Source organism: Xiphias gladius, chromosome 8, assembly GCF_016859285.1.
Source record: "Xiphias gladius isolate SHS-SW01 ecotype Sanya breed wild chromosome 8, ASM1685928v1, whole genome shotgun sequence".
In the NCBI taxonomy this organism is placed as follows: Eukaryota; Metazoa; Chordata; class Actinopteri; order Istiophoriformes; family Xiphiidae; genus Xiphias; species Xiphias gladius.
The window spans coordinates 8,291,683-8,306,856 of NC_053407.1; the positions used below are offsets into that span (position 1 = coordinate 8,291,683).

General features: G+C 37.8%; 2 protein-coding genes across 3 annotated transcripts in view; one reads left to right on the top strand and one right to left on the bottom strand.

Annotated features, from left to right (window-relative positions):
- Positions 1 to 834: 834 nt before the first annotated feature.
- On the bottom strand, positions 835 to 10,032 carry e2f4 (E2F transcription factor 4). Of its 2 annotated transcripts, none has more exons than XM_040133809.1 (11): positions 9,593 to 10,032; positions 7,795 to 7,904; positions 6,621 to 6,782; positions 5,123 to 5,166; positions 4,959 to 5,023; positions 4,679 to 4,867; positions 4,289 to 4,376; positions 3,961 to 4,107; positions 3,268 to 3,315; positions 3,082 to 3,126; positions 835 to 2,956 (listed from the first exon to the last, which is right to left on the bottom strand). In XM_040133809.1, the coding sequence occupies exons 1-11, from the start codon at positions 9,755 to 9,757 to the stop codon at positions 2,841 to 2,843; spliced, it is 1,179 nt and encodes a 392-aa protein (XP_039989743.1). In that variant the 5' UTR covers positions 9,758 to 10,032; the 3' UTR covers positions 835 to 2,840. The 2 variants fall into 2 exon arrangements, with proteins under 2 accessions (XP_039989743.1, XP_039989741.1); XM_040133807.1 differs by having other exon boundaries at positions 4,265 to 4,376.
- A 1,851-nt stretch (positions 10,033 to 11,883) lies between these two features.
- Positions 11,884 to 15,174, top strand: part of c8h12orf4 (chromosome 8 C12orf4 homolog) — a 17,747-nt gene continuing 14,456 nt past the window's right edge. The window contains exons 1-3 of the mRNA XM_040134171.1: positions 11,884 to 11,991; positions 12,604 to 12,792; positions 14,093 to 14,238. Coding sequence (XP_039990105.1) covers positions 12,612 to 12,792; positions 14,093 to 14,238 — 327 coding nt within the window. The 5' untranslated portion in view covers positions 11,884 to 11,991; positions 12,604 to 12,611. The remainder of the gene's footprint in view (positions 11,992 to 12,603; positions 12,793 to 14,092; positions 14,239 to 15,174) is intronic.

A 15,174-nucleotide genomic window follows, 5' to 3' on the forward strand; every position in this document is an offset into this window, starting at 1 on the left:
ACGTTGTGTTTTGAATAGATCTAGCACTAGCAACTACCTCACGGTCTCCTACTGCACTGAAGCTTCAGTGTTGTCCCACACCAGCACGTCACTTTGGGTAAAAGCCTCTGCCAAATGAGTAAATGTAAATGTAATGTAAGCGCTAAAAAAAAATCATGGAAGAGATACACTATCGATACATATGATTTGGTTCTACAGAAAACTGACCAGTGGAGTTTAAGGGATAATACACCCTAATCTCAGAATCTTATTACCCTCATCTTTAATGGTTCATTTTTAGATTTCTGGACATTATCAGATCCCCACAAAGATAGCTATGTAGGTTTGTTTGATAATTGCAAAACTGACGTGTGCACAATAGAAAAAGAGGCTGTGTGATGTCAGCTGCAAACATCCACGAAATCTATCAACAGTTCACTAGTCAGAGGGGCAAATCAAGCTCTGCCCATTACAAAACTGTCAATGTTATACTGACTGAAGAAGCTTACAGTAGCCCAATATACTGTTCATAGAGACAAAATAAATTTGATAACGATTTCCTGTTAAACAGCTTAACTATCACAATTCCCATCACATTTTTGGTTACATTTGAAGCTTGTTTTTGTATAACATATTTTCTTTAAAATGCACATAAACAGCTCATGACTTTTCCTACTTATTACATCTTTTTTTAAACAAGAATGAATGGCCCTAGCTCATATCAACAGCATATCTGAAAATCATGTCACAATTCTGCTCAACTGAACTTACTGTAACAGCAGGGAACCCTCTGTTACACACACCAACAATGTGATACAATACTTATATAGGAAACCCAGGGAACCAGACAATACACAAAGAATACCAAAGTGTTTATTTTGTATCTTTTGATGCGACTACAGCTTAACAACAGTGAGCCTGTTAAAAACAGTCTGTAAGATTGAGTCTCACATGCCAGCACGCAGACATGATTCATTCAACCCAGGACTGTTGAACTCCCTGGCTTTTCACAACACTGTCCAAACACGATGACTGGCTACTGATCAAGGAGTGGATAAGTAGCAACCAATCTGTCCACAGTGATGTAAAGTGCAACAATGAGACAGGATGCTTTGATAAAGCAGAAGGTTTTGTGGATAAATCCCTTAAACTTTAAGTGTAGCCTCAAATTAGTAGCAACAATCATGTAATAATATATCTAGCAGGTATAAAAAAATAAATGCTATTCTATACAAGCGGTAGAGAAGGATATACACAGTACATACTGTACATACATACACGTCATCCCAGGCAAAACAGAATATTACACAAAAGGGATTTTAGAGAAGAAAGCACCTTAGAACGATGAATAATAATGATACAGTCTGACTAGTAACAAATCATCCTTAATTGCTATCTGTCCCCTGCACAGAGAGAATAATTAGAGTTGAAAAAAAAATCAAATTTAGAGTGATAAGCATTAACAGAAAGAACACTGGAAAAAGTAAAAACTATTGAATAGGGATCTGTGCCAAATATACAAAAACAAGCAAAAATAGGGTCATCTTTCATGACATGGTGACTATATTCACTCATCAGTAAAAATACATACGTCCTTTTACATACAAATGAACTGAGCACAATGGTATTCATATACATATATTATAGCTGAAAGACAATCGCCACAAAACTCACTTTGGAAGGGGGGAAAAAAGCTACTCCTCTGACATACACCAGTTAAGTTATAGATAAATCAGAGCCAATAAAAATTGTTATAGTCCAGAGGCAAAATGAAACTGAAAGCATGCCTATCTTTATTTATTTAGCAAACAAACCTCTCAGTGTAGAAGTACTAATACCTCTTTAACTGGTTCAGTATTGAACCAGTTAAAGAACAAGGTATTCATAATCCGGAGTTTACATGAGACATTTTTATTTTTCCATTTACCTAAAAATGTATTAATGTAAAAGGGTAGTATTCTAAAACTTTTCTCCTAGCCCTGCATTTTTTGGTCCATGGCTCATTATGTCACAAAGTTTATTGGCCTCAACAGCTTATTATTGAGATCCTCTTTCTCTAACTGGAACCCACCAACACTTCAGCACTGAAAGATTAAATCAAGACGAAGTCCCATTATTCAAAACAAAGCACTTCATACATACAGTATGATCATTTGAGTATGGTACCCTTCTTTTTTGCAAACAATTGCTCTGCTTGTGTCACAAATGTAGTACATAATAATACAATAGTCTTGTGTGCTGGTAATACAAAATATATATTCTCTATGTACATGAGGACAGTGCATATTTAACCAGCTGTTTGGACTCATTCAAGCTAAGCATCAGCAGCTGCCAGGTGATAAAGGCTGTGCTCCATTTGTCTGCTATGACTCTTGACCTGATAGGTTTCTTTTTTTTCCTGGAGACATCTGACTCAAGTTAAGAGAGCGTTCAATACAAAACACAAGGAGGCACACGGACTACCAAGCACACACTCATGTAAAGTATGCTTACACACATTCACTCACGAGCACATGGGAAAGCTGATACACAAACATGACGCTTTATAATACACAAGAACCCAAAAATATAATTATTTGTCATTTGTTTTGACTCTGTTTCCTTGGAGAAGCAGTAAATAAAATGTTTTGTTCTCGCATGTATTTCTTCATGAGGCTGTACATCAAGCTACTGTCTGACTGAGCTCAGCTTGAGCTCACCGTGTCAGTGCAGAGGTGTCCTTGAACGCTCATCAGGTCATATAAGCTTTCCAGCACCTCTTCTCACCATCCCTGCCTGTGGGGGGGGGGGCGCTTGAAGAAAATAAAGGTAGATTAGCATGTAAGGGCAACTGTTTCCCACTCAGACAACAATCTCAGGGGTCAGAGGTTGAGAATGGGGACGTCAAAGAGGTCACACAGGCCTTCTGTCTCATCCAGGTTGTATATGTAGTCGTGGTCGCTGGGTGGAGGGGACAGCCGGAGGAGAGGTGAGAACACTGTAGGTGAAACAGACAGAAATAGATGAGACATGCAGGATGCATACAAGGGGTCCATGTGCTGAAATGTATTCAAGAGCCTCTTTGTAACACAAATTATACATAGTGCATCTAAGCAAACGTACCTTCTGATGACATCAGGTCTTCCAACAAATCTCCACTCATGATCTCTGTCAGAGAGAGAATAGAACTGAGTGAAATTTTTTTTGAACCTTTCAATCTACAGGACACCGAGGAGGTGTGACATAGGTAACTGAACAATCACTGGAGGAGAAAATATCATATTTATGAAAAACTATAGAAATGTGTACCTTTTGTTGGATCAAACATGTCTGAGAGCTCTTTGGGAAAGTCCAGCACTAGAGGGAAGCGAAAACAAACTTTTCAGCTACACAGTAAAATAGTTAAGTTTATGATATGAATAGTAAATGTTTCCTGTGATATCTCTTTAAAATATAGCTGAATAAATAAAAATAAGTTAATATAATTAACACAATTTCATGCCCCCATATAAAAGCTGAAAAACGATCATTCGCCTAACACTCACGAAAATGTATTAAATATTTTATTACTCATTAAAAATATTGTGGAAACTACTAATAAAAAGGAGCCAAGTTGGGTTTTACTGAAAAAAAAAAAAAAAAAAAACGGATTCAGATTATCAAGCATTGGTAGCATTCCTAAACTCTTTATTTGTTTATTTGTTGGCCTCACACATTTTTCCACCTGGTCACCCACACCCCCTCTGTAGCAGATCAGCCCCGAGTTTGAGAACCACTGAACTGATCCAGTGAATGACATCTATAACACCAAACTTTGGAAACAAACAGCCATAAGCATACCCAAATGTCAATACAGCAAAACTATGAATGTAAAAGTAAAAAATTAGTCATCATCAGCATCCCTGTCCGAATATTATAATTCTTTAAATGAGGTTGTCTTTTCTAAAAAGGTGTTACAGAGAGAGAGAGGTTCAAAAGAGTTCAGCATTATGCAAAACTCACATTCAGAGGGATCCGACTTAATTGGTTCAAATACTGCAGAGGCAGAAGAGGATGCAGATCCATCCAACAAGGCAGAGGACTGAAGCTGCTGAGTGACTGTAGCAGGTGTATCTGTTGTTGGGGTGAGTGGCGTGGTGCTTGTCACTTCTGAAATAAAACAAACGTGAGACAATACGCTGTAAATTACTACGGTAATGGTAGCTCTTGGTATCATATTACAGTCACAAATGGTTTAACAATAAAAACTGAAATGAGGAGATGGTATAATATTGGGGGAACAATATCTCAGCTCAAATGCACTCACTGAACCCTTGACGCCCCCCCCCACCTGTCACTGAGACTGTCTGGTTGGCTGCTGCTGTTGATGTTGTGGCAGGACCAGGTTTTGTAGATGTGGCTGCAGCTGCTTTGGGGACCTGCAGGGAGGAAAGATGAGGGAAATTCATAACATTGCATGATGAAGAAAACAGGATTTGTATAATGGGAAAAAAAAAAAAAAATTTTAATAATTTTTTATGAACACTATTTCAAACACAACTGTCATGTCAATAGAGCAAACTGTGAAAAATTTTGCTGTCTTGGGATCAATGTCTTTTTCTCATCGTCTTTACTGTCTCAATAAAGAAAGACAACTTGAGAGTAAAAATCTAGTCAACACTAAACAGATCAATACATCAGTAGTACTAATTGTATAGTGATAGCTAATGTCTGTGTGGACCTGGGAGGCAGCAGTGGTCGGCTGGGAGGTAGGTGTTGGTGCAGGGAGGTTCTGAAGGACGTCATCTGGAGGAGGGACGGGCAACACAACAGGAGAGGCACTGGACGGGTCCTTATTGACCAGCAAAACCTCGATAGGACCAGATAAACTCTTGAGACGGATCTGGTATTTTCTTTGCCCGTTGAGGACCTGGATACACACACAAACACCCAGTCTGAGACATGAAACAAAACAACAGTAGGTGGACCTGACCTACACACACCATGCACACACAACTTACAGCTTCTGGTATGGGGACCTCTAGTTGTGTGCCAATGGGAGCGCGAATCGCTAGGAGTGTGTCACCTGCAAAAAAGAGGTGATGAGTCATGAAAAGTGTAAATGGATGTGACAGAAAAGAAAATGAAAACAGCGAGGTAAGTATAGATCATCTGAAAAAAATACCTTTGAAAGCTCCACAGAGGTCTTCATGTTTTACATATGCCATAGTATAAATGTGTTAAGGGTCCATACAACAACAAGGTTTGTCACTAAAAATAAGAAGATATGTCAGCAATACAGCTTTGCACATTTGCACTACATATGACCGGAAGGCTGTTGGTTGACCAAGGACATGATGATTTACTGAATACATAGATTTATTAATAGGGTACTCAAGCAATTCAGAATAGCGCTTCAGAAAAGTTGGAAGACTCACGAGAGGCCAATTTAAAAAAAAAAAAAAAAAGAAGGGTCAAAATTGAAGCAGCAATAGCTGAGATATCCTGACTTTTAGTCTCTATAATGAGTCAAACTTCAAAAATGCTGGATCCTACAGTTCCTGTGCTGAAATTAAATAGCAAACTAGGCTCTCCCTGCTTGTTAAAAACTTGAAATAACCCTGATGACATCACCTGGGTTATTTTCTCAGACTTTAGAAAGCTCCCTCCAGAAGCAAAGAAGACAATATACAGCTGTGTTTACAGGATGAGCAATACTCTCCATGACTTCTATGTGTAAAATCAGTGGAGTGCCACTTTAATAGCCTCAATATGAGCTGTGTGGATGATAGAACTAGAAGAATCTGTAGGGATGTATGCCCTGTATAATCCACTATGAGAGGCCAGATGGTGTTGAGATTGGATATGTTTCACTGTTTCACTGCTCCACACTCACTGTGTCTACTGTTGCCTTGTGCCACTAACTGCCACATGCACATATCTAAATACTCACCATGTGTGGTTTGCAAAAAGCTTCTAACAATGAGTATACAGTATCTTAAGTAATTCATTAAGGCATGATTGCAAATGGTTGCAAAGGGTTTTCACACAGTTTGACACTGTTGTCCTTGTTCTTCAGGAGCACTTTATCCCCATTATAAAATTGGCAGTCTGTCTGTCCTATACAGGAAAAGCCTGGGCCGTAAGCCAGTACCTACGAACTTCTGAAGTCAGCAATCTGGCACTGCTCTGAGCAACATTTATGAGCCTGTAAATTAATTAAATATTTTGCCAGTAACAGGTGAAAGTTACATTACTATAGTTGTCAGATGAACCTTTATTATGGCTGGCACAGCTCCACTGAAGTAACAGTGTATATGTAGAGAACGTATCATAGGACATAAAAGTAAAATCCACCAATTTCCCACATAAAGATCAATTTACTAGTGATGAGTGGTATTCAGCTTGTGAAAACATAATGTACAAGTATAATGTCTTCTGTGGCTCTGGAGGACAATATTACTCAAGTCATGTCAAAATGGTTGTCATGGCTGGGCTTGAAGAAACACCGATGACAAACAAATCTTTTTAGGAACAGCCATTACTTGTGATTTGGATGCAACAGAATGAATTCACGACTGATTAAACTGTGAAATTAAATAAGCACTGACCATTGCATACATCACTGAAAATCTGTTTGTAACCATAACACACACATAAACACACTGTGCAGTGAAGGATATGGGCTGTTGTTGGAGTCATCTGTGACGTTCTTGATGCTCTGTTGGACCCAGACTCTCTGCTGGTCCAGCTCATGTTCCCTGAGAGCCAGATCATCTAGCTCTGCCTTCAGATCAATCAGCTTATCAGCTATCTCCCTGGTGTTACAACCTGGACCTACACCCCTGAAGAAGGAAAAAAAAAAAAAAATGCATGGTCATGTTCAGACAGTGTCACACACTCAAAAGGACACATGCTGTTTTTCATTAACACCCTTCTTTATTATTGATACAACTAAGCAGATTCATTCTCATTCACTTCCTCTTGGCTACTCTGCCTTGTATTACTATTTTTTTTTAAAGTGACAAATATGCCGATAACCATGGCTTGTGATAGACGTAGCGTTTGCTTTAAGTGCTTTAAGGTCACATTTATGAATTATGTTTCCACCATTGGAACATTTCCCTAATCATTATTTTCTAAATTTCACAACCAAAGTGTGGGACTAAAGAGCCAAAAAACATGTCACTAATACTTAACTGACCGCAATATAATTCACAACACTGAGCAAAGCCATTTTGACAACTTTATGTATTCATGTACACTTACAACTCTCATATCTACAGCTCCCCAAGAGGTTGTAGTAGCATACCTGCAGTGGACAGGCTCTTCTCTATTGTTCAGATAATTTTGTTATAGGGTAGCTATGAAATTATTATACAACTACTGAAAACTACTTGTTGACTGCTAAATATGTACAGTGTACAGCAAAAGTGACCGTTACAACAAACACTTTCTGAGTTCAGTTCTATAGTATCTAAATGAGCACATGTGGAAATTTAGATTCTTGTTTATTTCATGATTCAAAATCTTCCGTTCAACTAATTTCTCCCCGACTCAGATATAATCAGAGTCATAAACATGCCTGTCACACAGATCAACACACAAGTATACATACGCACATACAGGGATAATGTGACATCAACAATTGATCCTCAGAAGAATCAGCTTCTCAGCCATCTCTCAATGGGTATAATATGTACATGCTTCATTAATAAGTGGAAGTGGTGGGGGATTGGTGCAAGTATTAAGAAGGCCTGATATGGCCTTCTGTGATGAAGGCCATGACAGGTCAGGACAAACCTCCAAAAGGGAATCTTTCCACCTTTGGAAACTACTAAAGAACTGTGGACTTACTTCCATTGGATACTGTTCTTGGACTTCTTCTCTATCAGTCCAATTCCCTCCAGCACATTAGTGATATCGTAAATACGTCGTTTCTGTCGAACTGCCAAGGTGTCTGCAGCCTGGATGACGGGACAAAAGCGATGAAAAATACAATAGAGATTACTGCCTACTCCTTTAGTAGGCTTATTGCTAAAAGCACATACAAATAGGGACTGCTGTATCTGTGCCAATGGTTCAATTGCACCGCAAACTAAACCACGAGTTTCACCACCCATCTTACAGTCATTTAAACTTCCTTCCCAGCCCAACCTCTTAGTGTTTTGCAAACTAATGATAACCATATGGCTGGTGCTGATAGTTCTAGGCTTTGTAGGCAGGCCCTGTGGGTGACCTGGAGTCACAGACCTGCTGAATGATAGCTAATAAATTATCAGGGTTTTTATTTAATAAAAAGACATAAAAAATGTCTGTGGGAGCCACAGGTGTCAGAGGTAAATAGCCTTTTAACTGAAATCAACACACATACCTGACCCTTCATTATACAGTGCTGATTGTCATGGCTTTGTTTTATGTTTTCTAGCATCGTCAACGTACGGATAGACTTCAGTCAGAGCAGAGTTTCAGTTTTAGTACAAAACAAATTTAAGTACACACAGGTCTGTTAAAAAAGTCGTTACAGAGTCTACAATAATCACACCCATCATCCAATATTTGAGCTAATATCTGATAATAGAACAAGATTATCTATGATAAAGTGTTTAGTGATTTTTCAAAGTGAATCATAATTCATAAATGCTTGTGTGTTTTTATAGACAGATGAAAATGACAGTGAAAGAGAAAGAAAAAAAAGCATGAGTGGGTGGTATTTTATTATCAGCAAAGCACAGTGCCACCATGAGTGTCAGTAGCTATGAAGCCAATCTGTCCGCCAAGTCACTGAGGTCACAGTGAAAAAGAAACTGTTCTATTATATAAAGTAATGCTTGGCTGGTCAAGCTGCCATCTGCTTCTCTGTTTTTGGTTGAGAAATAACATGGATGACAGTGTTTGTTAAAACATTTCTATTTATATTGCAATTTGACAAGTGTATTAATATGTTTTGATAAGTCTGAGCTTCAGATGAAACCCCATTTTATGATATGAGCTCAAGGCTTATTAATATTTTGTGACACTGGCAGAAAAGTGTGCAAAGATCAATTGGTTTTCAACCTTTTTTTCTTATTAGATACATTAAAAAAAAGGTTGTTCAAGTGTATTTCAGGAGAGACTCTGGTGGAGAACATAGCTAATGTTATTTAATTGACCTCGGATTGAAAAGCTAATGCACTGCCGTTAAAAGCATATGCTTTTTGAGTAAATACCGAAGACTAAGTGAGTCAGTACATGTCGTTAAGTGACCACGACCTTATCAGGCAGGAAAAAAATTGTTCATGTGTGAAGATGCAGTAGCGTTAGCTCAGAAGGGACCGACAAAAGATGACCCACTTTTTAAACTCTGAATCTGCAGGGGGCAGACTCTGAAAAGTTGGCCGGTCTCCTCAAAGTTCAGATTGTAACCTTACTTATCTCCCCTTTGAGAAACGTGAAAATACCATGACAGGATTTAAACGGGGGATTGAAAGTAACCGAGGTGTATAAAAACTACAAAGCCATAAGCAAAGAGGTATCATCCATTCAAATTAGCCTGTCACACAGCTAGGCTAAGCTAACAGACATGCTAGCGAAAGTGCATGTAACCTAACGACAGCGGGCAGTCTCAAAGTGGCATGTGCTAGCTAACAACAAAGACTCTGGGCTGCATGCTCACAGCTTTTAGATCCAGCACTCCGTCCTTCGCCTCCTGTAGTAAAGTCACAAACTTGGTGGTTAGCAGTCCCAGGCTCTTTTCGTGCCTGCTCGGGGTTGGTGGCTGCAGCGAGTCCCCCACTGCTCCCAGTTCGCCTCTGTTACTGGCCGACTCCAGCTCCATCATCACTCGGGACCAGCTCCGTACTTCCCCCTACCTCCCCGACCAAACCCAGCCAGTGAGCCCAGGAAAGCACGCCCCACCGCCGCAGTCAGATAGACAGAAGACCGGGGAAGTGTGTGGCAGATAGCAGGTGTTTAATGAGCTAGTCCGATCTGGTTTGCTTCAAATTATTTGCCTATGCCGAGCTGAAGAGGCTGAGTAGGGTAATTCAATGAGCCAGTTTTCTGTGGAGAGAGCCGTTGGCCACGCGAGGTATGACGGGACGGTTCAACCGTCGGAGGGAGCGTCTGCAAATACATCAATTGAAAAGCATGTAATAAAGCAAGAGCGTGTTTACGAAAACTTGTAAAGTCAATAAATATTTCCTAATCCACTGGCCTATTATATCGTGGTTAAAGGTTAACAAATGCAAGGATTAGGTGCTATTTTGTTTTCAACGCTCTAAAAAGCAGGGTTTTCCGGATTTTTGTAGGAGGGCTATTTTTACACGTGCCCTTACCTACTCAAACTTGAAGAAAACACGCTCACGCGCTTATGAACGTGCACGCATACGTGTACATTATACACACGGACACACTCAACATCGTTTGATGTATTATATACTTTGCACACAATTTTGAATGGATTCATAGGTCATGTTTTGTTGTTCTTTTTGATATGTTGTACATTTTTGCTATGTGTTGTTAAAATATTATCTACTTTGTTTATCATATATTTTATTACATATTATATAACTATATACTATTTGACTCTCCATGACAACTGAGCAAATTACTTGTACGGATGAAAACGGTGAGATATAGTTGAAAGCCCTGGAAAAAAAAAACTTGCAGGTGTAGTGAGCTATTTTTGGACAGTTTGCTTGTGTATGCTTTTTTTACATTATGTGGTAGTCAGAGAGAGTCTTTGGCTTATCACTCTAATAGTAGCGCACCTTAAACTTACTTTAGTGTCTTTTAATTGTTGCTTGTAGAGTTACTACATTATATACAGTATCAAGTCAGATAAACAAACACTCAAATACATAAACAAAAATTTTGATCTAAATCAAGTAAATAATTATAAACTTTTGAGAGATTTAACTTTCCTTAATTAAATGGCAAGAAGAGGAAGTTTTGAAGATAAAGGTATTATAAAAAACACACCAAGGGGTAGAATCAGGTTTACTAAATTACTGCTACCCTCTGCTCACGCAACAGGAACCACAAAAGCACAGTTAATTAAGATGTTATATGGTATTTGTTTGAAAGGGAGATGAGAAATATTAATCCTATCCCAATTGTGATGAGCCACCTTTTGCCTTCTGTCTCCAATTATTCTGCTCACTGACTTGTTGCAGGACTACCTTCTGGTAAAATAATATTTTAGACACTTTTGTATGTTAAAAACATTTTGAGTCTGATGGACTTTAACTTGAGTACATATGTTTAATCATCAGAGATTCATTTTAAATGATCTGGCTAACTGAAAAACTTACTTATTACTTGTACTTAAACTTATGCTATATAATAGTTGTTTTTTTTTTAAATCTGTACTGAAGAGATGAATGGAGTAAAGCTATGGAACATCACCATTATCAGGCTACAAAATATTATTGATTGAATAGTGATTATGATCATTATTTATCATAATTATTTATTGTTAGTGATTATTTCTCATTATTTCCATTAGTTTCACTGCCACCCGACTCAACCCCCACCTCTCACAATATTCATAGAGATCCACAGTAAGTATGTCGTTACAAAAATTAATTGTTTAAGAGTATATTTTCTGTATTTTCCTATCAACAACATGATACTTTGTCGACAACGTCAGTGTTTACTTACCTAATGTTTTGCTGTCAGGTAGCTCAAAAAATAAGTTAGTCTCATTCATAAACCATCCATCAACCAACCATCTTTGGTCAGCAGGGGGAGGTAGTGCCCAAGGAAAAACGCTCTCGTAAATTAAACTTTGGCGTCAATAGATTCGTGGCTCAGTAAAGCTGCTTTGCACGTAAAAGAGAATAATCCAAATTTAAAAAAAAAAGAAGTATGGGATTTGTGAACCTATGAAGCTTTTAGACATATACAATAGCCCTTCTGATGCACAATCGAGAGCATAACCATACCCACGAAAAAGACGAAAGGGCTTTTGCTGTCACCCGGCTACACCCCGAAGCAGTCAGCTGACTGAACCAAACAGGAGCACTTGACTTGCAACAGGAAATACATGAAATACTGTTGATTCATACCCAGGTAAATCTACCTCTTATAAGACTTATATGTTTGCCAAATAAAAAAAATAAAAAATCCCGTAGCCAGCTAGACATCTCCACGACAGAGTGCTTCTCTTTTATCATTTTTTGCTTGGTTCTTAAACGTTAGCTGTACTGCTAGCTTAGGTGGAGCTAATTCTCAATAGACGTTAATCAGTTAAACCTAGCTAACAGAGAGCAGTGATTACAATCAGCTATTAAACATATTTATTTAAGCAAATACTAAAACACTTGTCCGCTGCCAGTTAGACTATAACAAAGTATTAATGATAAAGTGTTGGTCTCATTGTGTTACATGTACTGAATGGAAATATTTGTTTTTTTTAAATCCCTCAATTAATTAAATTGGTTAACATTGGTAATTTAAGAAATTTGAAGATGTGACAGTGAGTAGGTGGTGGAGTACTGTCCATATTGATGAAAGGCCGCCCTCTTTGCATTTTTGTCCGGTTCTTTATTTGATAATATTCCATTAGACTCAAACAACAAATGGGGACTGGTGGACATATTTGGATATGGAGCATTATTTCTAAACAGAGACTTAAATTATATTACTCCCAGTCTTGTTTTAAAGTTGCCTTCTATTTTTCAGCTTTGACCATGAAGAAGAACAAAGGCAAAGCAGTGAGTAGTGCTGAGAAGGAGTTTGTGTTTGAGTTCAGGGCAGGAAAACACAACTGTATCCTCAAAGTGCCTCTTAAGTTCCCTGTTGAAGAGAACATCAGTGACCTTCATGGACGCCTGATGCTGCTACATAAAATACCCTGCTATATAGAAAATGGTGAGAGTGCCGCCCTCTCTAAAAGAAAATCAAGTTAAGAACAAGTTACTGAACTTGTGTAGTTGTGGTGTTACCCTGTTCACGCTTGAAGTCATCTTTGTCAAAATAAAAAAGCTTTTGCATTTCTGTAGTAACACTTGCTCCAATTCATCTGCTGGGTTTCTCAGACCCTAACTGTAACTGCCCATAACCCTTACATTAGCCATCTATAACCTAAACTTGACTTAATCATTTGTTCAGTGGAGCTTGTCAAGGAGGTACTTTTATACATATATAAAATACAAATATGTATATATGTATGTGTATATGTATGTGTATGTATGTATATATATATATATATATATATAATGTGTGTGTGTGTGTGTGTGTGTGTGTGTATATATATGTATGTGTGTGTGTGTGTGTGTATATATGTATGTATATGTGTATATATATATCTATATATCTATATATGTATAATGTATATACAGCTCTGGAAAAAATTAAGAGACAACTGCAAAATTAACAATTTCTCTGATTTTTCTCAATTTTCTCTGATTTTACTATTTATAGGTATGTATTTGAGTAAAAATTATTATTTATAGGTATGTATTTGAGTAAAATGAACATTTTTGTTTTATTCTATAAACTACAGACAACATTTCTACCAAATTCGAAAATGACAAAAGGTCAAAATAACAGACCCCAAATAATGCAAGTTTTTCAGACCCCAAATAATGCAAAGAAAACAAGTTCATATTGATTTTTAAACAACACAATACTAATGTTTTAACTAAGGAAGAGTTCAGAAATCAATATTCGGTGGAATAACGTTGATTTTCAATCTCAGCTTTCATGCGTCTTGGCCTGCTCTCCACCCGTCTTTCACATTGCTGTTGGGTGACTTTATGCCACTCCTAGTGCAAAAAATTCAAGCAGCTGAGCTTTGTTTGATGGCTTGTGACCATCCATCTTCCTCTTGATCACATTCTAGAGGTTTTAAATTGGGGTTCAGGTCTGGAGATTGGGCTGGCCATAACTAACATCTCTGTATTATCTGTAAAATTTGTGATCCATATCTACACAGTTGGACAAGAAAAATAAGATTCAGTTTATTTGAACTCAAGCAAGTGAAATAATTTCTCTTCACACTTCTTCCTGGGAAAGAGACAGTATTGCCAGCAGGCATTCTGTTAGTTTGAAATCTAAACAAATGGAATATATCCTGCCCATTTATTTTGCAGTGTACTACTTAGCTTGCATGGAAATGAAACAATTTTTTAAATTACTTGTTGTGCTTTGTATGCATCTCTTCCCATAGACCTAAAAGCCTCACTTTCCAACTTCATTGAGAACGAGACCATCCTGGATTATGACAGAGAGGCAGAGCTGGCCCTGCAGAGACTCACCATAGGCGATGTAGATGTAAACCAGCTCACCCATGCATGGACCAGGTTTTATGTGGAGGTGATAACACATTTCATTATGTTATTATGCCTAAAAACTAGCATCAGCTAGCTATTAATTGGTTATAGCATTAGCTCTCATGTCAATATCTAGAATCATTGACAGATTTGGATGGCCACTGGAACTGGGTCACTGGTGTTTATTGATGGTGTGACTACTGATAAAAGTAGCAGGATGAATTCTGAAGTGTATAGGGCTGTACTATCTTCTCAGATTCAGCGAAATGCTACAGAACTGAAAGGATGGTGCTTCACAGTACAGATGGGTAATGACCTAAAACATACTGTGAAAGCAACCCAAGAGCTTCTCAAGGCAAAGAAATGTAATATTCTTTAATGGCCAAGTCAGTTACCTGACCTCAACCCAGTTGAGCATGCATTTCACTTACTGAAGACAAAACTGAGGGCAGAGAGACCCACAAACAAGCAGTAACTGAAGGCAGCTCCAGTAAAGGTCTGGCAAAGCATCTCAAGGGAGGAAACTCAGAACTTGGTGACATCTATGGGTTCCAGACTTCAGGCAGTAAAAAAAAGAAATTCTTATATTTATAATTCTGTTGGTTTGTCAAATCACGTTTGAGCCTGTGAAAATGAGGGACTATGTATAAAAATGGCTGTAATTCCTAAACGGTAAATATGATATTTTTGTTGAACTCCTTGAATTAAAGCTGAAAGTCTACACTTCAGTTGCATCTCAATGGCTTCGTTTCAAATCCATTGTTGTGATGTAGAGAGGCAAAATTACAAAAACTGTGTCACAGTCCAAATACTTATGTACCTAACTATAATAGCATAATATTAGAGCAATGAACCTTTAATTCTTAAGCATATTCAGACAATGAAATTGGAATGTAAAAAAAAAATATTAAAATAACCTAAATAAATAAAAGACAAATAAAATAATAAAATATCTAGTGTTAAAATAACTGTCTATTAC

Excerpts from the sequence above, each read along its gene's own strand:
- e2f4 (XM_040133807.1), bottom strand. The coding sequence starts at position 9,757 with ATGATGGAGCTGGAGTCGGCCAGTAACAGAGGCGAACTGGGAGCAGTG. Across the intron at positions 5,167-6,620 it reads GATGACTCCAACAACAGCCC|TATGGCATATGTAAAACATG; the intron begins ATATCCTTCACT and ends ACACATTTATAC. Across the intron at positions 3,316-3,960 it reads TAAGTCGGATCCCTCTGAAT|TGCTGGACTTTCCCAAAGAG; the intron begins GTGAGTTTTGCA and ends GCTTCCCTCTAG.